The 25,996-nt window shown below is 42.2% G+C and overlaps 3 protein-coding genes and 1 pseudogene across 3 annotated transcripts; all 4 read right to left on the bottom strand.

Moving 5' to 3' along the window:
- Positions 1–215: 215 nt before the first annotated feature.
- Positions 216–970, bottom strand: LOC145859364 (nanos homolog 3-like). The gene has a single exon (XM_082958423.1). The coding sequence runs from the start codon at positions 888–890 to the stop codon at positions 216–218; it is 675 nt and encodes a 224-aa protein (XP_082814549.1). The 5' UTR covers positions 891–970.
- A 6,341-nt stretch (positions 971–7,311) lies between these two features.
- Positions 7,312–7,986, bottom strand: LOC145859363 (nanos homolog 3-like). The gene has a single exon (XM_082958422.1). The coding sequence runs from the start codon at positions 7,984–7,986 to the stop codon at positions 7,312–7,314; it is 675 nt and encodes a 224-aa protein (XP_082814548.1).
- Positions 7,987–12,234: 4,248 nt separating this feature from the next.
- On the bottom strand, positions 12,235–12,905 carry LOC145859362 (nanos homolog 3-like; annotated as a pseudogene).
- Positions 12,906–20,766: 7,861 nt separating this feature from the next.
- On the bottom strand, positions 20,767–21,521 carry LOC145859361 (nanos homolog 3-like). The gene has a single exon (XM_082958421.1). The coding sequence runs from the start codon at positions 21,439–21,441 to the stop codon at positions 20,767–20,769; it is 675 nt and encodes a 224-aa protein (XP_082814547.1). The 5' UTR covers positions 21,442–21,521.
- Positions 21,522–25,996: the final 4,475 nt, after the last annotated feature.

Below are 25,996 nucleotides of genomic sequence, written 5' to 3'. Positions count from 1 at the left end.
GGCATGTCAATTAAGAACAACTTCGTTTTTACAATGACGGCCAAACCCGGGCCAATTGTGCACCGCCCTATGGGACTCCCAATTACGGCCGGTTCTGATACAGCCTGGATTTGAACCACGGTGTCTGTAGTGACACCTCAAGCACTGAGATGCAGTGCCTTAAACCGCTGCGCCACTCGGAAGCCCAAGTAAAGTACAGATCCTCCAAAAACTACTCAAGTAGTACTTTCAAGTATTTCACCAAAGTACTTTACACCACTGGACATGACATAGACAGAGCTGTAGGTGGTTTCGACCAGGGGACAATGGTGCTTGGTGGCGATTTGGGCCCCGGTGACCCCGCAGAGAGGGCAGACATACAGCCGCAGGTACAGGCACATCATGTCCCCATCCTGGTCCTTGAGGTTGTGGGAGGAATACACAGACTCAGACTCCCCGTTGTATTTGCAGAAGCTGCAGAACTTTCGCTCAGGTGATGGCACCTCCTCCGGCGTGTTTCTCCCACTCTGGCCCCGGGTGCCCGCGGGGGATCTGGACGCTGCTGTAGGGGGCTCGGGACCCTCGGTGCTGCTCGGCCATAAAGGAGCGTCTTCATGCAAGAGGACGATTTCGGAATCCAGGGGTTCCATTTCGTGCCATAGTGGTGGTGTCGCCACAGGTGTTATCGGTGACAGCAAGGCTCGCGGCGGGAACTCTTCAAATTCCACCATGGTCGAGCATATCCCGGAGTCATGACCCTCAACGGTTAACGGTTCTGGGGTGAACTTGCCTAACTGCATCTCCCGCACTAGGTCAGCTAGCTTCATGTAGTCCCGCCACGGTTGGAAACTCTTGTTTTCGGACTCCATGTAAGGCGGTAGGTCTTGGAGTTGACAAATCATAGCGTTCATACGATCACTTGTATTTTTTATATCCCAACAGACTAGTGTTTGATAACGATCAGAATGTACCAGAATAAAGAACGCTGGGTCTAAACTGACAACTCAACTGAAGGCAAATTTGACAACATTCACGTTTTAACCTGTCAGTGTTTTGTTAAACAGCCAATCAGATGGCGTTGTGCGGAGTCCGTGGCTCGTGACAACAGCCAATCAAATGGTTTCAAACTGACATCTGCTAAATTGGCAATTTTAGAAGATCAACTATTTGGGATAAAATTTTACACCTCAACAATATTAAAAACTTCAAATATAACTGTTTAATCTATTCTAGGATCTAAATGGATAGGACTTAGATTATAATTCTTAGTTATATGAAGCTGTTTGATAATAGCCAATTGTAATAAGAAAATATCAGTAAAATAACTGTTAAAATTCAAAACTGCTTTTTTTCTTTTTTTAATATTTATTTATTTCACCTTTATTTAACCAGGTAGGCCAGTTGAGAACAAGTTCTCATTTACAACTGCGACCTGGCCAAGATAACACAATAGAAAAAAAGTCTATATACAATGAACTTCCTTGTTGTTCACTATGCTTCGACGTCCTTGCTGTTCACTACTACCAAAACGATTTTATAACACAATGGAAGTGACAAAGGAACAACAACTGAAACAGACAATATTATAAAACATACAATGGAAACGACATAAACAGGCATCCTACTGAAATGACCAGTCCAGGCAGGGACGGGACGGGGACGGGAGTTGGGGTAATCGGGGTTTGGAGAGAGCGATGTGGGACGGAGGGGAATACCGGGATTAGAGGAATGGGGAGAGGGAGGAATTTAGTTACAGTCAAATAAATACACAAGCAACAATCTATACAAAAGTCCTTCTGATTACCTCAATCACCAATAATGATTTTCCCTTTGGGGGGGGGGATCAATAAAGTTAGGTTGAAATCCATCGAATTGAAGAAAGATGAAAAGTATCAACCCAGATTTGAACTGAAAGTGTGTGAAGTTATATGGACACAACGTTATAATAATAATGCAGTTCTATAAATCACATTTTATTGTGTCACATACACATATTTATCAGATGTTATTGCGGGTGTAGTGAAATGCTTGTGTTCCTGGCTCCAACAGTGCAGTAGTATCTAACTATTCACAGCAATACACACAAATCTAAAATTAAAATAATGGAATGAAGAAATATATAAATATTAGGACGAGCAATGTCAGAGTGGCATTGACTTAAATACAGTAGAATATAATTTAGTATATACATATGAGATGAGTAAAGCAATATGTAAACATTATTAAAGTGATTATTTTTCCATTATTAAAGTGGCCAGTGATTCCATGTCTGTGTATACAGTTGAAGTCTGAAGTTTACATACACCTTAGCCAAATACATTTAAACTCAGTTTTTCACAATTCCTGACATTTAATCCTAGTAAAAAATCCCTGTTTTAGGTCAGTTAGGATCACCACTTTATTTTAAGAATGTGAAATGTCAGATTAATAGTAGCGAGAATGATTTATGTCAGCTTTTATTTCTTTCATCACATTCCCAGCGGGTCAGATGTTTACATACACTAAATTAGTATTTGGTAGCATTGCCTTTAAATTGTTTAACTTGGGTCAAACGTTTCGGGTAGCCTTCCACAAGCTTGGTGAATTTTGGCGAGTGAATTTTGGCCCATTCCTCATAACAGAGCTGGTGTAACTGAGTCAGGTTTGTAGGCCTCCTTGCTCGCACACGCCTTTTCAGTTCTGCCCACAAATTTTCAATGGGATTGAGGTCAGGGCTTTGTGATGGCCACTCCACTACCTTGACTTTGTTGTCCTTAAGCCATTTTGCCACAACTTTGGAAGTATGCTTGGGGTCAATGTCCATTTGGAAGACCCGTTTGCGACGAAGCTTTAACTTCCTGACTGATGTCTTGAGATGTTGCTTCAATATATCCAGATAATTTCCCTTCCTCGTGATGCCATCTATTTTGTGAAATGCACCAGTCCTCCTGCAGCAAAGCACCCCCATAACATGATGCTGCCACCCCCATGCTTCACGGTTGGGATGGTGTTTTTCGGCTTGCAAGCCTCCCCCTTTTCCCTCCAAACATAACAATGGCCATTATGGCCAAACAGTTCTATTTTTGTTTCATCAGACCAGAGGACATTTCTCCAAAAAGTACGATCTTTGTCCTCATGTGCAGTTGCAAACCGTAGTCTGGCTTTTTTTATGGAGGTTTTGGAGCAGTGGCTTCTTCCTTGCTGAGATGTCTTTCAGGTTATGTCGATATACAGTGGTGGAAAAAAGTATTTGATCCCCTGCTGATTTTGTACGTTTGCCCACTTACAAAGAAATGATCAGTCTATAATTTTAATGGTGGGTTTATTTGAACAGTGAGAGACAGAATAACAACAAAAAAATCCAGAAAAACACATGTCAAAAATGTTATAAAATTATTAGCATTTTAATGAGGGAAATAAGTATTTGACCCCTCTGCAAAACATGACTTAGTACTTGGTGGCAAAACCCTTGTTGGCAATCACAGAGGTAAGACGTTTCTTGTAGTTGGCCACCAGGTTTGCACACATCTCAGGAGGGATTTTGTCCCACACCTCTTTGCAGATCTTCTCCAAGTCATTAAGGTTTCGAGGCTTACGTTTGGCAACTCGAACCTTCAGCTCCCTCCACAGATTTTCTATGGGATTAAGGTCTGGAGACTGGCTAGGCCACTCCAGACCTTGAGCCACTCCTTTGTTGCCTTGCCCGTGTGTTTTGGGTCATTGTCATGCTGGAATAACCATCCACGACTCATTTTCAATGAGCCTGGCTGAGGGAGGGATGTTCTCACCCAAGATTTGACGGTACATGGCCCCGTCCATCGTCCCTTTGATGCAGTGACGTTGTCCTGTCCCCTTAGCAGAAAAACACCCCCAAAGCATAATGTTTCCACCTCCATGTTTGACGGTGGAGATGGTGTTCTTGGGGTGATAGGCAGCATTCCTCCTCCTCCAAACACGGCGAGTTGAGTTGATGCCAAAGAGCTCCATTTTGGTCTCATCTGACCACAACACTTTCACCAGCTGTCATCTGAATCATTCAGATGTTCATTGGCAAACTTCAGACGGGCATGTATATGTATTCTTGAGCAGGGGGACCTTGCGGCAGCTGCAGGATTTCAGTCCTTCACGGCGTAGTGTGTTACCAATTGTTTTCTTGGGGACTATGGTCCCAGCTGCCTTGAGATCATTGACAAGATCCTCCCGTGTAGTTCAGGGATTGATTCCTCACCGTTCTCATGATCATTGCAACCCCACGAGGTGAGATCTTGCATGGAGCCCCAGGCCGAGGGATATTGACAGTTCTTTTGTGTTTCTTCCATTTGCGAATAATCGCACCAAATGTTGTCACCTTCTCACTAAGCTGCTTGGCGATGGTCTTGTAGCCCATTCCAGCCTTGTGTTTGTCTACAATCTTGTCCCTGACATCCTTGGAGAGCTCTTTGGTCTTGGACATGGTGGAGAGTTTTGAATCTGATTGATTGATTGATTGCTTCTGTGGACAGATGTCTTTTTTACAGGTAACAAGCTGCGGTTAGGAGGTCGTTACCTGTATAAAAGACACCTGGGAGCCAGAAATCTTTCTGATTGAGAGGGGGTCAAATACTTATTTCCCTCATTAAAATGCAAATCAATTTATAACATTTTAGACATGCGTTTTTCTGGATTTGTTTTGTTGTTATTCTGTCTCTCACTGTTCAAATAAACCTACCATTCAAATTATAGACTGATCCTTTCTTTATCAGTGGGCAAACGTACAAAATCAGTAGGGTATCAAATACTTTTTTCCCCCACTGTAGGACTCGTTTTACTGTGGATATAGATAGTTTTGTACCTGCTTCCTCCAGCATTTTCACAAGGTCCTTTACTGTTGTTCTGGGATTGATTTGCACTTTTCACACCAAAGTACGTTGATCTCTAGGAGACAGAACGCGTCTCCTTCCACAGACGATGCACTCGCTATCTCACTGCACACTGCCTTATCCCATCAGGACAAGAGGAATAACTATGTAAGAATGCTTTTCATTGACTATAGCTCAGCATTCACCACCATAGTACCCTCTAAGCTCATCGTTAAGCTCGGGGCCCTGGGTCTGAACCCCGCCCTGTGCAACTGGGTCCTGGACTTCCTGACGGGCCGCCCCCAGTTGTGGAAGGTAGGAAACAACACCTCCACTTCGCTGATCCTCGTCACAGGGTTCCCACAAGGGTGCGTCCTCAGCTCCCTCCTGTACTCCCTGTTCACCCATGACTGCGTGGCCATGCATGCCTCCAACTCAATCATCAAGTTTGCGGACACAACAGTAGTAGGCCTGATTACCAACAATGACAAGACGGCCTACAGGGTTGTGGTGAGGGCCCTGGAAGTGTGGTGCCAGGAAAATAACTTCTCACTCAATATCAACAAAACAAAGGAGCTGATCGTGATTTCAGGAAACAGCAGAGGGAGCACGCCCCTATCCACATCGACGGGACAGCAGTGGAGAAGGTGGAAAGCTTCAAGTTCCTCGGCGTACACATCACTGACAATCTGAAATGGTCCACCCACACAGACAGTGTGGTGAAGAAGGCGCAACAGCGCCTCTTTAACCTCAGGAGGCTGAATAAATGTGGCTTCGCCCCTAAAACCCTCACAAACTTTTACAGATGCACAATTGAGAGCATCCTGTCGGGCTGTATCACCACCTGATTAGGCAAGTGCACTTTCCGCAACCGCAGGGCTCTCCAGAGGGGGGTACGGTCTGCCCAACACATCACCAGGGGCAAACTACCTGCCCTCCATGACACCTACAGCACCCGATGTCACAGGAAGGACAAAAATATCATCAAGGACAACAACCACTCGAGCCACTGCCTGTTCACCCTGCTATCATCCAGAAGGCGAGGTCAGTACAGGTGCATCAAAGCTGGAACCGAGAGACTGAAAAACAGCTTCTATCTCAAGGTCATCAGACTGTTAAACAGCCATCACTAGCAGGCTCCCACCCGGTTACGCAACCCTGCACTTTAGAGGCTGCTGCACCAGACTTAGAATCACTGGCCACTTTAATGTTTAAATAATGCTTACATACTGCTTTACTCATATCATATGTACTGTATTCTATTCTACTGTATTTTTTGTCAATGTCACTCCCGACATTGTTCGATCTAATGTGTACATATTTCTTAATTACATTATTTTACTTAGATTTGTGTGTATTGTTGTGAATAGTTAGATACTACTGCACTGTTGAAGCCAGGAACACAAGCATTTCTCTACACCCACAATAACATCTGATAAATATGTGTATGTGACCAATAAAATGTGATTTATTTGATTTGATATGCCGAACAACGCAGAAAGTAACCTCCCCTGCAGCAGATTGTGTTGACGAGCTGGAAGGCGCTCTGCATTACATTGGGTTGAAAGTTGCCTATGTACAGTACTGATCTTGGGTCAGTTTTCCATTATTTTCTGGTCGGCTTGGGGAGAGAAAGCTGATCCTAGATAAGTCATTACACTGCTGTTCAAAAGTTTGGGGTCATTTAGAAATGTCCTTGTTTTTGAAAGAAAAGGGAAAAAAATGGTCCATTAAAATAACATCAAATTGATCAGAAATACAGTGTAGACATTGTTAATTATAGAGCATTGGTTAAAGGAGGACATTCATACCTCAAATTTTGAATTACAGTGTGAAACGAAGAAAATGTTGTTGCAAATCTATTGGTTTAAGAATTGTTCCGACTTGAAAAGAACTTGAACACAATTATGTCGGAGTTACGGCTTCCCATTTTCCAGTGTCCCAGGAGAATATGAAGCCAGCATAATACAGCATTCAAGTGCTAGTCGTTACTAGGAAACGGACATTTCTTACTCGCTGACATGATTGACACCGTAAAAATCATCATAAAACGGCCTTGGAAGAGCCATAAATGTAAACCAACATAATTTATTATTCTACATTAACCTGTTTAACTGGTACTAAATGCATTATGAAGAAAACTGTGTGATTTAGGCTCCACGAAATATGAATGCTTTATGAAGAATATCGTGTACTGTTGCCTTCACGAAAAAAAGGCCTTTCTGACTACAAGTGCACCAGTATCCCAAAGTATTAAGCGAAATCAATCATAGAAAACAGCATTGGAATTAATAAAAATGGTTTTCCCACGAATTAAGTCGCACATAAATTTGTGTCTTTTCTCACAAATTCTGTTCAGAAAGTCTGCTCAGAAACATCGAAAACAGTATATATAGCAATACAAACACCATTTATAAAACGGGATTAAATAAATACAACAGTGCCTTAGATGCAGTGCCTTAGACCGCTGCGCCACTCGGAAGCCCAAGGAAAGTACAGATCCTCCAAAAACTACTTAAGTAGTACTTTCAAGTATTTCAACAAAGTACTTTACACCACTGGACATGACATAGACAGAGCTGTAGGTGGTTTCGACCAGGGGACAATGGTGCTTGGTGGCGATTTGGGCCCCGGTGACCCCGCAGAGAGGGCAGACATACAGCCTCAGGTACAGGCACATCATGTCCCCATCCTGGTCCTTGAGGTTGTGGGAGGAATACACAGACTCAGACTCCCCGTTGTATTTGCAGAAGCTGCAGAACTTTCGCTCAGGTGATGGCACCTCCTCCGGCGTGTTTCTCCCACTCTGGCCCCGGGTGCCCGCGGGGGATCTGGACGCTGCTGTAGGGGGCTCGGGACCCTCGGTGCTGCTCGGCCATAAAGGAGCGTCTTCATGCAAGAGGACGATTTCGGAATCCAGGGGTTCCATTTCGTGCCATAGTGGTGGTGTCGCCACAGGTGTTATCGGTGACAGCAAGGCTCGCGACGGGAACTCTTCAAATTCCACCATGGTCGAGCATATCCCGGAGTCATGACCCTCAACGGTTAACGGTTCTGGGGTGAACTTGCCTAACTGCATCTCCCGTACTAGGTCAGCTAGCTTCATGTAGTCCCGCCACGGTTGGAAACTCTTGTTTTCGGACTCCATGTAAGGCGGTAGGTCTTGGAGTTGACAAATCATAGCGTTCATACGATCACTTGTATTTTTTATATCCCAACAGACTAGTGTTTGATAACGATCAGAATGTACCAGAATAAAGAACGCTGGGTCTAAACTGACAACTCAACTGAAGGCAAATTTGACACCATTCACGTTTTAACCTGTCAGTGTTTAGTTACAGAGGAATTTAGTTACAGTCAAATAAATACACAAGCAACAATCTATACAAAAGTCTTTCTGTAATCATATAAGATCAATGATTACCTCAATCACCAATAATGGTTTTCCCTTTGGGGGGGATCAATAAAGTTAGGTTGAAATCCATCGAATTGAAGAAAGATGAAAAGTATCAACCCAGATTTGAACTGAAAGTGTGTGAAGTTATATGGACACAACGTTATAATAATAATGCAGTTCTATAAATCACATTTTATTGTGTCACATACACATATTTATCAGATGTTATTGCGGGTGTAGTGAAATGCTTGTGTTCCTGGCTCCAACAGTGCAGTAGTATCTAACTATTCACAGCAATACACACAAATCTAAAATTAAAATAATGGAATGAAGAAATATATAAATATTAGGACGAGCAATGTCAGAGTGGCATTGACTTAAATACAGTAGAATATAATATAGTATATACATATGAGATGATATGTAAACTTTATTAAAGTGATTATTGTTCCATTATTAAAGTGGCCAGTGATTCCATGTCTGTGTATACAGTTGAAGTCTGAAGTTTACATACACCTTAGCCAAATACATTTAAACTCAGTTTTTCACAATTCCTGACATTTAATCCTAGTAAAAAATCCCTGTCTTATGTCAGTTAGGATCACCACTTTATTTTAAGAATGTGAAATGTCAGACTAATAGTAGCGAGAATGATTTATGTCAGTTTTTATTTCTTTCATCACATTCCCAGCGGGTCAGATGTTTACATACACTAAATTAGTATTTGGTAGCATTGCCTTTAAATTGTTTACCTTGGGTCAAACGTTTCGGGTAGCCTTCCACAAGCTTGGTGAATTTTGGCGAGTGAATTTTGGCCCATTCCTCATAACAGAGCTGGTGTAACTGAGTCAGGTTTGTAGGCCTCCTTGCTCGTACACGCCTTTTCAGTTCTGCCCACAAATTTTCTATGGGATTGAGGTCAGGGCTTTGTGATGGCACTCCAATACCTTGACTTTGTCGTCCTTAAGCCATTTTGCCACAACTTTGGAAGTATGCTTGGGGTCAATGTCCATTTGGAAGACCCGTTTGCGACGAAGCTTTAACTTCCTGACTGATGTCTTGAGATGTTGCTTCAATATATCCAGATAATTTCCCTTCCTCGTGATGCCATCTATTTTGTGAAATGCACCAGTCCTCCTGCAGCAAAGCACCCCCATAACATGATGCTGCCACCCCCATGCTTCACGGTTGGGATGGTGTTTTTCGGCTTGCAAGCCTCCCCCTTTTCCCTCCAAACATAACAATGGCCATTATGGCCAAACAGTTCTATTTTTGTTTCATCAGACCAGAGGACATTTCTCCAAAAAGTACGATCTTTGTCCTCATGTGCAGTTGCAAACCGTAGTCTGGCATTTTTGTGGCGGTTTTGGAGCAGTGGCTTCTTCCTTGCTGAGCGGTCTTTCAGGTTATGTCGATATACAGTGGGGGGGAAAAGTATTTGATCCCCTGCTGATTTTGTACGTTTGCCCACTTACAAAGAAATGATCAGTCTATAATTTTAATGGTGGGTTTATTTGAACAGTGAGAGACAGAATAACAACAAAACAATCCAGAAAAACGCATGTCAAAAATGTTATAAAATGATGAGCATTTTAGGAGGACATTCATACTATGGAAGAGTGGAGTGGTAGACTGAAAGAACTGTATTTAATGGAAAAGATCACCCATAACATAAAACTGCAGACAGATGTAGACTATGTGAAAAAGATCGGAACCGCTCCTTGTAAATAATATTCTGTAGACAGGACTCAGTCTCAAAGCAACCAAACATATGATAATTGTATATAATTATATTATATATTATTATATATTTATTGTTTAATTATTATTACTTTAGTTTCTTATTTCTAAAGTCATCTTGTTTATTGTATAGCCTACTTGTTGGCACGTTCACGTTGGCACGTTCACGTGCCATCGGAGTTATCGGAAATTCCTAGTTCCGACTGGGAAGATTCACTTGAATGACCCTCAAAATTGGGATAACAAGTGGGAAACGGAGAAAATGTTGTTGCCAATCTATTGGCTTAAGAATTATGTCGGAGTTACGGCTTCCCATTTTCCAGTGTCCCAGGAGAATATGAAGCCAGCATAATACAGCATTCAAGTGCTAGTCGTTACTAGGAAACGGACATTTCTGACTCGCTGACATGATTGACACCGTAAAAATCATCATAAAACGGCCTTGGAAGAGCCATAAGTGTAAACCAACATAATTTATTATTCTACATTAACCTGTTTAACTGGTACTAAATGCATTATGAAGAAAACTGTGTGATTTAGGATCCACGAAATATGAAATGCGTTATGAAGAATATCGTGTACTGTTGCCTTCACGAAAAAAAAGGCCTTTCTGACTACAAGTGCACCAGTATCCCAAAGTATTAAGCGAAATCAATCATAGAAAACAGCATTGGAATTAATAAAAATGGTTTTCCCACGAATTAAGTCGCACATAAATTTGTGTCTTTTCTCACAAATTCTGTTCAGAAAGTCTGCTCAGAAACATCGAAAACAGTATATATAGCAATACAAACACCATTTATAAAACGGGATTAAATAAATACAACATTAAGTTATATTCATAACGTTCAATAATGAAGAAAAAATTGGCTATCGTGTTTAAATTCTTGTCTTTTCTCACGAATTAAACCACAAAAAAACGCACGAAATCTGCTGAAATACATTATGTACATGCACGAATGGAATGGGAGAATTGTGTTGTCAAATTGGCCTGAACCGGTTTTGAGTGACCATTTACAATTTATTTACATTAAATGTATAGAATAATAGCAAACCACTCAAGTCAATTGGACACACATCAATTCATTGGAGACTGCCAGGGTTGGGTCACTAACCTCGATTTACAGAAAAGTGATGATTAACGGCCCATCTCAGGGTCCTAGACTCATATGGTGATTGGGGCCTAGACAACAATGGTTTGATGACTGTCTATCTGTGGAGCATTCTAGAAGAACTGGGCTGATCCAGAAAGCTGGTTGTGTGTCTTGTACTGCCCTACTTAGTTTGTTAATTTGGGAGTTTAAAAAGATGGCCTATTGACAAGATTGAAACGTGTCTGTTTCCTTACATCAGTGTTTCCCAACTCCAGTCCCCCAACAGTACATATTGTTGTTGTAGCCCCGGACAAACTCACCTGATTCAACTCAATGAGGGCTTGATGATTAGTTGACAAATAGAATCAGGTGTACTAAGTATTTTATAAAACTCAATGGAAACGACAAAGGAAAAACACAACTGAAACAGAAAGTATTATAAAACATACAATGGAAACTAGATAAACAGCCATCCTACTGAAATGACCAGTCTAGGCGAGTACCAGGGGCGGCGAACTGGAGCCTCTCTGCCAGCACATTCATGAGTAAAATTAGATACCTTAATAGAAAATGACTCAAGTATAAGTGAAAGTCACCCAGTAAAATACTACTTGAGTAAAAGTCTAAAAGTTAATGCTTTAAAATATACTTCAGTATCTAAAGTAAATGTAATTGCTAAAATATACTACGGTATGAAAAGTAAAAAAGTAAAGCAAACCAGATGGCACCTTTTTGTTGTTCTTTATTAATTCACAGATAACCAGGGACACACTCCAACACTCAGACATCATTTACAAACGAAGCATGTGTTTAGTGAGTCGGCCAGATCAGATGCAGTAGGGATGTTCTCTTGATAAGTGTGTGAATTAAACTATTGTCGTGTCCTGGTAAGCATTCAAAATGTAAACAATAGTTTTGGGTATCAGGGAAAATGTACGGAGTAAAAAGTACCTCATTTTCTTTAGGAATGTAGTGAAGTAAAAGTCTTCATTTAATAAGGCATGTCAATTAAGAACAACTTCGTTTTTACAATGACGGCCAAACCAATTGTGCGCCGCCCTATGGGACTCCCAATCACGGCCGGTTCTGATACAGCCTGGATTCGAACCACGGTGTCTGTAGTGACACCTCAAGCACTGAGATGCAGTGCCTTAAACCGCTGCGCCACTCGGAAGCCCAAGTAAAGTACAGATCCTCCAAAAACTACTTAAGTAGTACTTTCAAGTATTTCACCAAAGTACTTTACACCACTGGACATGACATAGACAGAGCTGTAGGTGGTTTCGACCAGGGGACAATGGTGCTTGGTGGCGGCTTGGGCCCGGTGACCCCGCAGAGAGGGCAGACATACAGCCGCAGGTACAAGCACATCATGTCCCCATCCTGGTCCTTGAGGTTGTGGGAGGAATACACAGACTCAGACTCCCCGTTGTATTTGCAGAAGCTGCAGAACTTTCGCTCAGGTGATGGCACCTCCTCCGGCGTGTTTCTCCCACTCTGGCCCCGGGTGCCCGCGGGGGATCTGGACGCTGCTGTAGGGGGCTCGGGACCCTCGGTGCTGCTCGGCCATAAAGGAGCGTCTTCATGCAAGAGGACGATTTCGGAATCCAGGGGTTCCATTTCGTGCCATAGTGGTGGTGTCGCCACAGGTGTTATCGGTGACAGCAAGGCTCGCGGCGGGAACTCTTCAAATTCCACCATGGTCGAGCATATCCCGGAGTCATGACCCTCAACGGTTAACGGTTCTGGGGTGAACTTGCCTAACTGCATCTCCCACACTAGGTCAGCTAGCTTCATGTAGTCCCGCCACGGTTGGAAACTCTTGTATTCGGACTCCATGTAAGGTGGTAGTTGGAGTTGACAAATCATAGCGTTCATACTATCACTTGTATTTTTTATATCCCAACAGACTAGTGTCTGATAACGATCAGAATGTACCAGAATAAAGAACGCTGGGTCTAAACTGACAACTCAACTGAAGGCAAATTTGACAACATTCACGTTTTAACCTGTCAGTGTTTTGTTAAACAGCCAATCAGATGGCGTTGTGCGGAGTCCGTGGCTCGTGACAACAGCCAATCAAATGGTTTCAAACTGACAACTGCTAAATTGGCAATTTTAGAAGATCAACTATTTGGGATAAAATTTTACACCTCAACAATATTAAAAACTTCAAATATAACTGTTTAATCTATTCTAGGATCTAAATGGATAGGACTTAGATTATAATTCTTAGTTATATGAAGCTGTTTGATAATAGCCAATTGTAATAAGAAAATATCAGTAAAATAACTGTTAAAATTCAAAACTGCTTTTTTTCTTTTTTTAATATTTATTTATTTCACCTTTATTTAACCAGGTAGGCCAGTTGAGAACAAGTTCTCATTTACAACTGCGACCTGGACAAGATAAACACAATAGAAAAAAAGTCTATATACAGTGAACTTCCTTGTTGTTCACTATGCTTCGACGTCCTTGCTGTTCACTACTACCAAAACGATTTTATAACACAATGGAAGTGACAAAGGAACAACAACTGAAACAGACAATATTATAAAACATACAATGGAAACGACATAAACAGGCATCCTACTGAAATGACCAGTCCAGGCAGGGACGGGACGGGGACGGGAGTTGGGGTAATCGGGGTTTGGAGAGAGCGATGTGGGACGGAGGGGAATACCGGGATTAGAGGAATGGGGAGATGGAGGAATTTAGTTACAGTCAAATAAATACACAAGCAACAATCTATACAAAAGTCCTTCTGTTATCATATAAGATCAATGATTACCTCAATCACCAATAATGGTTTTCCCTTTGGGGGGGGATCAATAAAGTTAGGTTGAAATCCATCGAATTGAAGAAAGATGAAAAGTATCAACCCAGATTTGAACTGAAAGTGTGTGAAGTTATATGGACACAACGTTATAATAATAATGCAGTTCTATAAATCACATTTTATTGTGTCACATACACATATTTATCAGATGTTATTGCGGGTGTAGTGAAATGCTTGTGTTCCTGGCTCCAACAGTGCAGTAGTATCTAACTATTCACAGCAATACACACAAATCTAAAATTAAAATAATGGAATGAAGAAATATATAAATATTAGGACGAGCAATGTCAGAGTGGCATTGACTTAAATACAGTAGAATATAATTTAGTATATACATATGAGATGAGTAAAGCAATATGTAAACATTATTAAAGTGATTATTTTTCCATTATTAAAGTGGCCAGTGATTCCATGTCTGTGTATACAGTTGAAGTCTGAAGTTTACATACACCTTAGCCAAATACATTTAAACTCAGTTTTTCACAATTCCTGACATTTAATCCTAGTAAAAAATCCCTGTTTTAGGTCAGTTAGGATCACCACTTTATTTTAAGAATGTGAAATGTCAGATTAATAGTAGCGAGAATGATTTATGTCAGCTTTTATTTCTTTCATCACATTCCCAGCGGGTCAGATGTTTACATACACTCAATTAGTATTTGGTAGCATTGCCTTTAAATTGTTTAACTTGGGTCAAACGTTTCGGGTAGCCTTCCACAAGCTTGGTGAATTTTGGAGAGTGAATTTTGGCCCATTCCTCATAACAGAGCTGGTGTAACTGAGTCAGGTTTTTAGGCCTCCTTGCTCGCACACGCCTTTTCAGTTCTGCCCACAAATTTTCAATGGGATTGAGGTCAGGGCTTTGTGATGGCCACTCCACTACCTTGACTTTGTTGTCCTTAAGCCATTTTGCCACAACTTTGGAAGTATGCTTGGGGTCAATGTCCATTTGGAAGACCCGTTTGCGACGAAGCTTTAACTTCCTGACTGATGTCTTGAGATGTTGCTTCAATATATCCAGATAATTTCCCTTCCTCGTGATGCCATCTATTTTGTGAAATGCACCAGTCCTCCTGCAGCAAAGCACCCCCATAACATGATGCTGCCACCCCCATGCTTCACGGTTGGGATGGTGTTTTTCGGCTTGCAAGCCTCCCCCTTTTCCCTCCAAACATAACAATGGCCATTATGGCCAAACAGTTCTATTTTTGTTTCATCAGACCAGAGGACATTTCTCCAAAAAGTACGATCTTTGTCCTCATGTGCAGTTGCAAACCGTAGTCTGGCTTTTTTTATGGAGGTTTTGGAGCAGTGGCTTCTTCCTTGCTGAGATGTCTTTCAGGTTATGTCGATATACAGTGGTGGAAAAAAGTATTTGATCCCCTGCTGATTTTGTACGTTTGCCCACTTACAAAGAAATGATCAGTCTATAATTTTAATGGTGGGTTTATTTGAACAGTGAGAGACAGAATAACAACAAAAAAATCCAGAAAAACACATGTCAAAAATGTTATAAAATTATTAGCATTTTAATGAGGGAAATAAGTATTTGACCCCTCTGCAAAACATGACTTAGTACTTGGTGGCAAAACCCTTGTTGGCAATCACAGAGTTCAGACGTTTCTTGTAGTTGGCCACCAGGTTTGCACACATCTCAGGAGGGATTTTGTCCCACACCTCTTTGCAGATCTTCTCCAAGTCATTAAGGTTTCGAGGCTTACGTTTGGCAACTCGAACCTTCAGCTCCCTCCACAGATTTTCTATGGGATTAAGGTCTGGAGACTGGCTAGGCCACTCCAGGACCTTAATGTGCTTCTTCTTGAGCCACTCCTTTGTTGCCTTGCCCGTGTGTTTTGGGTCATTGTCATGCTGGAATAACCATCCACGACCCATTTTCAATGAGCCTGGCTGAGGGAGGGATGTTCTCACCCAAGATTTGACGGTACATGGCCCCGTCCATCGTCCCTTTGATGCAGTGACGTTGTCCTGTCCCCTTAGCAGAAAAACACCCCCAAAGCATAATGTTTCCACTTCCATGTTTGACGGTGGAGATGGTGTTCTTGGGGTGATAGGCAGCATTCCTACTCCTCCAAACACGGCGAGTTGAGTTGATGCCAAAGAGCTCCATTTTGGTCTCATCTGACCACAACACTTTCACCAGCTGTCATCTGAATCATTCAGATGTTCATTGGCAAACTTCAGACGGGCATGTATATGTATTCTTGAGCAGGGGGACCTTGCGGCAGCTGCAGGATTTCAGTCCTTCACGGCGTAGTGTGTTACCAATTGTTTTCTTGGGGACTATGCTCCCAGCTGCCTTGAGATCATTGACAAGATCCTCCCGTGTAGTTCAGGGATTGATTCCTCACCGTTCTCATGATCATTGCAACCCCACGAGGTGAGATCTTGCATGGAGCCCCAGGCCGAGGGATATTGACAGTTCTTTTGTGTTTCTTCCATTTGCGAATAATCGCACCAAATGTTGTCACCTTCTCACCAAGCTGCTTGGCGATGGTCTTGTAGCCCATTCCAGCCTTGTGTTTGTCTACAATCTTGTCCCTGACATCCTTGGAGAGCTCTTTGGTCTTGGACATGGTGGAGAGTTTTGAATCTGATTGATTGATTGATTGCTTCTGTGGACAGATGTCTTTTTTACAGGTAACAAGCTGCGGTTAGGAGGTCGTTACCTGTATAAAAGACACCTGGGAGCCAGAAATCTTTCTGATTGAGAGGGGGTCAAATACTTATTTCCCTCATTAAAATGCAAATCAATTTATAACATTTTAGACATGCGTTTTTCTGGATTTGTTTTGTTGTTATTCTGTCTCTCACTGTTCAAATAAACCTACCATTCAAATTATAGACTGATCCTTTCTTTATCAGTGGGCAAACGTACAAAATCAGTAGGGTATCAAATACTTTTTTCCCCCACTGTAGGACTCGTTTTACTGTGGATATAGATAGTTTTGTACCTGTTTCCTCCAGCATTTTCACAAGGTCCTTTACTGTTGTTCTGGGATTGATTTGCACTTTTCACACCAAAGTACGTTGATCTCTAGGAGACAGAACGCGTCTGTTTCCACAGACGATGCACTCGCCATCTCACTGCACACTGCCTTATCCCATCAGGACAAGAGGAATAACTATGTAAGAATGCTTTTCATTGACTATAGCTCAGCATTCAACACCATAGTACCCTCTAAGCTCATCGTTAAGCTCGGGGCCCTGGGTCTGAACCCCGCCCTGTGCAACTGGGTCCTGGACTTCCTGACAGGCCGCCCCCAGTTGTGGAAGGTAGGAAACAACACCTCCACTTCGCTGATCCTCGTCACAGGGTTCCCACAAGGGTGCGTCCTCAGCTCCCTCCTGTACTCCCTGTTCACCCATGACTGCGTGGCCATGCACGCCTCCAACTCAATCATCAAGTTTGCGGACACAACAGTAGTAGGCCTGATTACCAACAATGACAAGACGGCCTACAGGGTTGTGGTGAGGGCCCTGGAAGTGTGGTGCCAGGAAAATAACCTCTCACTCAATATCAACAAAACAAAGGAGCTGATCGTGATTTCAGGAAACAGCAGAGGGAGCACGCCCCTATCCACATCGACGGGACAGCAGTGGAGAAGGTGGAGAGTTTTAAGTTCCTCGGCGTACACATCACTAACAATCTGAAATGGTCCACCCACACAGACAGTGTGGTGAAGAAGGCGCAACAGCGCCTCCTTAACCTCAGGAGGCTGAATAAATGTAGCTTCGCTCCTAAAACCCTCACAAACTTTTACAGATGCACAATTGAGAGCATCCTGTCGGGCTGTATCACCACCTGATTAGGCAAGTGCACTTTCCGCAACCGCAGGGCTCTCCAGAGGGGGGTACGGTCTGCCCAACACATCACCAGGGGCAAACTACCTGCCCTCCATGACACCTACAGCACCCGATGTCACAGGAAGGACAAAAATATCATCAAGGACAACAACCACTCGAGCCACTGCCTGGTCGCCCTGCTATCATCCAGAAGGCGAGGTCAGTACAGGTGCATCAAAGCTGGAACCGAGAGACTGAAAAACAGCTTCTATCTCAAGGCCATCAGACTGTTAAACAGCCATCACTAGCAGGCTCCCACCCGGTTACACAACCCTGCACTTTAGAGGCTGCTGCACCAGACTTAGAATCACTGGCCACTTTAATGTTTAAATAATGCTTACATACTGCTTTACTCATATCATATGTACTGTATTCTATTCTACTGTATTTTTTGTCAATGTCACTCCCGACATTGTTCGATCTAATGTGTACATATTTCTTAATTACATTATTTTACTTAGATTTGTGTGTATTGTTGTGAATAGTTAGATACTACTGCACTGTTGGAGCCAGGAACACAAGCATTTCTCTACACCCACAATAACATCTGATAAATATGTGTATGTGACCAATAAAATGTGATTTATTTGATTTGATATGCCGAACAACGCAGAAAGTAACCTCCCCTGCAGCAGATTGTGTTGACGAGCTGGAAGGCGCTCTGCATTACATTGGGTTGAAAGTTGCCTATGTACAGTACTGATCTTGGGTCAGTTTTCCATTATTTTCTGGTCGGCTTGGGGAGAGAAAGTTGATCCTAGATAAGTCATTACACTGCTGTTCAAAAGTTTGGGGTCATTTAGAAATGTCCTTGTTTTTGAAAGAAAAGGCCAAAAAATGGTCCATTAAAATAACATCAAATTGATCAGAAATACAGTGTAGACATTGTTAATTATAGAGCATTGGTTAAAGGAGGACATTCATACCTCAAATTTTGAATTACAGTGTGAAACGAAGAAAATGTTGTTGCAAATCTATTGGTTTAAGAATTGTTCCGACTTGAAAAGAACTTGAACACAATTATGTCGGAGTTACGGCTTCCCATTTTCCAGTGTCCCAGGAGAATATGAAGCCAGCATAATACAGCATTCAAGTGCTAGTCGTTACTAGGAAACGGACATTTCTTACTCGCTGACATGATTGACACCGTAAAAATCATCATAAAACGGCCTTGGAAGAGCCATAAATGTAAACCAACATAATTTATTATTCTACATTAACCTGTTTAACTGGTACTAAATGCATTATGAAGAAAACTGTGTGATTTATGCTCCACGAAATATGAAATGCGTTATGAAGAATATCGTGTACTGTTGCCTTCACGAAAAAAAAGGCCTTTCTGACTACAAGTGCACCAGTATCCCAAAGTATTAAGCGAAATCAATCATAGAAAACAGCATTGGAATTAATAAAAATGGTTTTCCCACGAATTAAGTCGCACATAAATTTGTGTCTTTTCGCACAAATTCTGTTCAGAAAGTCTGCTCAGAAACATCGAAAACAGTATATATAGCAATACAAACACCATTTATAAAACGGGATTAAATAAATACAACATTAAGGTATATTCATAACGTTCAATAATGAAGAAAAAATTGGCTATCGTGTTTAAATTCTTGTCTTTTCTCACGAATTAAACCACAAAAAAACGCACGAAATCTGCTGAAATACATTATGTACATGCACGAATGGAATGGGAGAATTGTGTTGTCAAATTGGCCTGAACCGGTTTTGAGTGTCCATTTACAATTTATTTACATTAAATGTATAGAATAATAGCAAACCACTCAAGTCAATTGGACACACATCAATTCATTGGAGACTGCCAGGGTTGGGTCACTAACCTCGATTTACAGAAAAGTGATGATTAACGGCCCATCTCAGGGTCCTAGACTCATATGGTGATTGGGGCCTAGACAACAATGGTTTGATGACTGTCTATCTGTGGAGCATTCTAGAAGGACTGGGCTGATCCAGAAAGCTGGTTGTGTGTCTTGTACTGCCCTACTTAGTTTGTTAATTTGGGAGTTTAAAAAGATGGCCTATTGACAAGATTGAAACGTGTCTGTTTCCTTACATCAGTGTTTCCCAACTCCAGTCCCCCAACAGTACATATTGTTGTTGTAGCCCCGGACAAACTCACCTGATTCAACTCAATGAGGGCTTGATGTTTAGTTGACAAATAGAATCAGGTGTACTAAGTATTTTATAAAACACAATGGAAACGACAAAGGAAAAACACAACTGAAACAGAAAGTATTATAAAACATACAATGGAAACTAGATAAACAGCCATCCTACTGAAATGACCAGTCCAGGCGAGTACCAGGGGCGGCGAACTGGAGCCTCTCTGCCAGCACATTCATGAGTAAAAGTAGATACCTTAATAGAAAATGACTCAAGTATAAGTGAAAGTCACCCAGTAAAATACTACTTGAGTAAAAGTCTAAAAGTTAATGGTTTAAAATATACTTCAGTATCTAAAGTAAATGTAATTGCTAAAATATACTACGGTATGAAAAGTAAAAAAGTAAAGCAAACCAGATGGCACCTTTTTGTTGTTCTTTATTAATTCACAGATAACCAGGGACACACTCCAACACTCAGACATCATTTACAAACGAAGCATGTGTTTAGTGAGTCGGCCAGATCAGATGCAGTAGGGATGTTCTCTTGATAAGTGTGTGAATTAAACTATTGTCGTGTCCTGGTAAGCATTCAAAATGTAAACAATAGTTTTGGGTATCAGGGAAAATGTACGGAGTAAAAAGTACCTCATTTTCTTTAGGAATGTAGTGAAGTAAAAGTCTTCATTTAATTAGGCATGTCAATTAAGAACAACTTCGTTTTTACAATGACGGCCAAACCCGGGCCAATTGTGCGCCGCCCTATGGGACTCCCAATCACGGCCGGTTCTGATACAGCCTGGATTCGAACCACGGTGTCTGTAGTGACACCTCAAGCACTGAGATGCAGTGCCTTAGACCGCTGCGCCACTCGGAAGCCCAAGGAAAGTACAGATCCTCCAAAAACTACTTAAGTAGTACTTTCAAGTATTTCAACAAAGTACTTTACACCACTGGACATGACATAGACAGAGCTGTAGGTGGTTTCGACCAGGGGACAATGGTGCTTGGTGGCGATTTGGGCCCCGGTGACCCCGCAGAGAGGGCAGACATACAGCCGCAGGTACAGGCACATCATGTCCCCATCCTGGTCCTTGAGGTTGTGGGAGGAATACACAGACTCAGACTCCCCGTTGTATTTGCAGAAGCTGCAGAACTTTCGCTCAGGTGATGGCACCTCCTCCGGCGTGTTTCTCCCACTCTGGCCCCGGGTGCCCGCGGGGGATCTGGACGCTGCTGTAGGGGGCTCGGGACCCTCGGTGCTGCTCGGCCATAAAGGAGCGTCTTCATGCAAGAGGACGATTTCGGAATCCAGGGGTTCCATTTCGTGCCATAGTGGTGGTGTCGCCACAGGTGTTATCGGTGACAGCAAGGCTCGCGGCGGGAACTCTTCAAATTCCACCATGGTCGAGCATATCCCGGAGTCATGATCCTCAACGGTTAACGGTTCTGGGGTGAACTTGCCTAACTGCATCTCCCGCACTAGGTCAGCTAGCTTCATGTAGTCCCGCCACGGTTGGAAACTCTTGTTTTCGGACTCCATGTAAGGCGGTAGGTCTTGGAGTTGACAAATCATAGCGTTCATACGATCACTTGTATTTTTTATATCCCAACAGACTAGTGTTTGATAACGATCAGAATGTACCAGAATAAAGAACGCTGGGTCTAAACTGACAACTCAACTGAAGGCAAATTTGACAACATTCACGTTTTAACCTGTCAGTGTTTTGTTAAACAGCCAATCAGATGGCGTTGTGCGGAGTCCGTGGCTCGTGACAACAGCCAATCAAATGGTTTCAAACTGACATCTGCTAAATTGGCAATTTTAGAAGATCAACTATTTGGGATAAAATTTTACACCTCAACAATATTAAAAACTTCAAATATAACTGTTTAATCTATTCTAGGATCTAAATGGATAGGACTTAGATTATAATTCTTAGTTATATGAAGCTGTTTGATAATAGCCAATTGTAATAAGAAAATATCAGTAAAATAACTGTTAAAATTCAAAACTGCTTTTTTTCTTTTTTTAATATTTATTTATTTCACCTTTATTTAACCAGGTAGGCCAGTTGAGAACAAGTTCTCATTTACAACTGCGACCTGGCCAAGATAACACAATAGAAAAAAAGTCTATATACAATGAACTTCCTTGTTGTTCACTATGCTTCGACGTCCTTGCTGTTCACTACTACCAAAACGATTTTATAACACAATGGAAGTGACAAAGGAACAACAACTGAAACAGACAATATTATAAAACATACAATGGAAACGACATAAACAGGCATCCTACTGAAATGACCAGTCCAGGCAGGGACGGGACGGGGACGGGAGTTGGGGTAATCGGGGTTTGGAGAGAGCGATGTGGGACGGAGGGGAATACCGGGATTAGAGGAATGGGGAGAGGGAGGAATTTAGTTACAGTCAAATAAATACACAAGCAACAATCTATACAAAAGTCCTTCTGATTACCTCAATCACCAATAATGATTTTCCCTTTGGGGGGGGGGATCAATAAAGTTAGGTTGAAATCCATCGAATTGAAGAAAGATGAAAAGTATCAACCCAGATTTGAACTGAAAGTGTGTGAAGTTATATGGACACAACGTTATAATAATAATGCAGTTCTATAAATCACATTTTATTGTGTCACATACACATATTTATCAGATGTTATTGCGGGTGTAGTGAAATGCTTGTGTTCCTGGCTCCAACAGTGCAGTAGTATCTAACTATTCACAGCAATACACACAAATCTAAAATTAAAATAATGGAATGAAGAAATATATAAATATTAGGACGAGCAATGTCAGAGTGGCATTGACTTAAATACAGTAGAATATAATTTAGTATATACATATGAGATGAGTAAAGCAATATGTAAACATTATTAAAGTGATTATTTTTCCATTATTAAAGTGGCCAGTGATTCCATGTCTGTGTATACAGTTGAAGTCTGAAGTTTACATACACCTTAGCCAAATACATTTAAACTCAGTTTTTCACAATTCCTGACATTTAATCCTAGTAAAAAATCCCTGTTTTAGGTCAGTTAGGATCACCACTTTATTTTAAGAATGTGAAATGTCAGATTAATAGTAGCGAGAATGATTTATGTCAGCTTTTATTTCTTTCATCACATTCCCAGCGGGTCAGATGTTTACATACACTCAATTAGTATTTGGTAGCATTGCCCTTAAATTGTTTGACTTGGGTCAAACGTTTCGGGTAGCCTTCCACAAGCTTGGTGAATTTTGGCGAGTGAATTTTGGCCCATTCCTCATAACAGAGCTGGTGTAACTGAGTCAGGTTTGTAGGTCTCCTTGCTCGCACACGCCTTTTCAGTTCTGCCCACAAATTTTCTATGGGATTGAGGTCAGGGCTTTGTGATGGCCACTCCACTACCTTGACTTTGTTGTCCTTAAGCCATTTTGCCACATCTTTGGAAGTATGCTTGGGGTCAATGTCCATTTGGAAGACCCGTTTGCGACGAAGCTTTAACTTCCTGACTGATGTCTTGAGATGTTGCTTCAATATATCCAGATAATTTCCCTTCCTCGTGATGCCATCTATTTTGTGAAATGCACCAGTCCTCCTGCAGCAAAGCACCCCCATAACATGATGCTGCCACCCCCATGCTTCACGGTTGGGATGGTGTTTTTCGGCTTGCAAGCCTCCCCCTTTTCCCTCCAAACATAACAATGGCCATTATGGCCAAACAGTTCTATTTTTGTTTCATCAGACCAGAGGACATTTCTCCAAAAAGTACTATCTTTGTCCTCATGTGCAGTTGCAAACCGTAGTCTGGCTTTTTTTATGGAGCTTTTGGAGCAGTGGCTTCTTCCTTGCTGAGATGTCTTTCAGGTTATGTCGATATACAGTGGTGGAAAAAAGTATTTGATCCCCTGCTGATTTTGTACGTTTGCCCACTTACAAAGAAATTATCAGTCTATAATTTTAATGGTGGGTTTATTTGAACAGTGAGAGACAGAATAACAACAAAAAAATCCAGAAAAACACATGTCAAAAATGTTATAAAATTATTAGCATTTTAATGAGGGAAATAAGTATTTGACCCCTCTGCAAAACATGACTTAGTACTTGGTGGCAAAACCCTTGTTGGCAATCACAGAGGTAAGACGTTTCTTGTAGTTGGCCACCAGGTTTGCACACATCTCAGGAGGGATTTTGTCCCACACCTCTTTGCAGATCTTCTCCAAGTCATTAAGGTTTCGAGGCTTACGTTTGGCAACTCGAACCTTCAGCTCCCTCCACAGATTTTCTATGGGATTAAGGTCTGGAGACTGGCTAGGCCACTCCAGACCTTGAGCCACTCCTTTGTTGCCTTGCCCGTGTGTTTTGGGTCATTGTCATGCTGGAATAACCATCCACGACCCATTTTCAATGAGCCTGGCTGAGGGAGGGATGTTCTCACCCAAGATTTGACGGTACATGGCCCCGTCCATCGTCCCTTTGATGCAGTGACGTTGTCCTGTCCCCTTAGCAGAAAAACACCCCCAAAGCATAATGTTTCCACCTCCATGTTTGACGGTGGAGATGGTGTTCTTGGGGTGATAGGCAGCATTCCTACTCCTCCAAACACGGCGAGTTGAGTTGATGCCAAAGAGCTCCATTTTGGTCTCATCTGACCACAACACTTTCACCAGCTGTCATCTGAATCATTCAGATGTTCATTTTCAAACTTCAGACGGGCATGTATATGTATTCTTGAGCAGGGGGACCTTGCGGCAGCTGCAGGATTTCAGTCCTTCACGGCGTAGTGTGTTACCAATTGTTTTCTTGGGGACTATGCTCCCAGCTGCCTTGAGATCATTGACAAGATCCTCCCGTGTAGTTCAGGGATTGATTCCTCACCGTTCTCATGATCATTGCAACCCCACGAGGTGAGATCTTGCATGGAGCCCCAGGCCGAGGGATATTGACAGTTCTTTTGTGTTTCTTCCATTTGCGAATAATCGCACCAAATGTTGTCACCTTCTCACCAAGCTGCTTGGCGATGGTCTTGTAGCCCATTCCAGCCTTGTGTTTGTCTACAATCTTGTCCCTGACATCCTTGGAGAGCTCTTTGGTCTTGGACATGGTGGAGAGTTTTGAATCTGATTGATTGATTGATTGCTTCTGTGGACAGATGTCTTTTTTACAGGTAACAAGCTGCGGTTAGGAGGTCGTTACCTGTATAAAAGACACCTGGGAGCCAGAAATCTTTCTGATTGAGAGGGGGTCAAATACTTATTTCCCTCATTAAAATGCAAATCAATTTATAACATTTTAGACATGCGTTTTTCTGGATTTGTTTTGTTGTTATTCTGTCTCTCACTGTTCAAATAAACCTACCATTCAAATTATAGACTGATCCTTTCTTTATCAGTGGGCAAACGTACAAAATCAGTAGGGTATCAAATACTTTTTTCCCCCACTGTAGGACTCGTTTTACTGTGGATATAGATAGTTTTGTACCTGCTTCCTCCAGCATTTTCACAAGGTCCTTTACTGTTGTTCTGGGATTGATTTGCACTTTTCACACCAAAGTACGTTGATCTCTAGGAGACAGAACGCGTCTGTTTCCACAGACGATGCACTCGCCATCTCACTGCACACTGCCTTATCCCATCAGGACAAGAGGAATAACTATGTAAGAATGCTTTTCATTGACTATAGCTCAGCATTCACCACCATAGTACCCTCTAAGCTCATCGTTAAGCTCGGGGCCCTGGGTCTGAACCCCGCCCTGTGCAACTGGGTCCTGGACTTCCTGACGGGCCGCCCCCAGTTGTGGAAGGTAGGAAACAACACCTCCACTTCGCTGATCCTCGTCACAGGGTTCCCACAAGGGTGCGTCCTCAGCTCCCTCCTGTACTCCCTGTTCACCCATGACTGCGTGGCCATGCATGCCTCCAACTCAATCATCAAGTTTGCGGACACAACAGTAGTAGGCCTGATTACCAACAATGACAAGACGGCCTACAGGGTTGTGGTGAGGGCCCTGGAAGTGTGGTGCCAGGAAAATAACTTCTCACTCAATATCAACAAAACAAAGGAGCTGATCGTGATTTCAGGAAACAGCAGAGGGAGCACGCCCCTATCCACATCGACGGGACAGCAGTGGAGAAGGT

Source organism: Salmo salar, chromosome 12 (genome assembly GCF_965601325.2).
Source record: "Salmo salar chromosome 12, fSalSal1, whole genome shotgun sequence".
Taxonomy (NCBI): Eukaryota; Metazoa; Chordata; class Actinopteri; order Salmoniformes; family Salmonidae; genus Salmo; species Salmo salar.
This window is presented reverse-complemented; position numbering and strand designations above follow the sequence as displayed.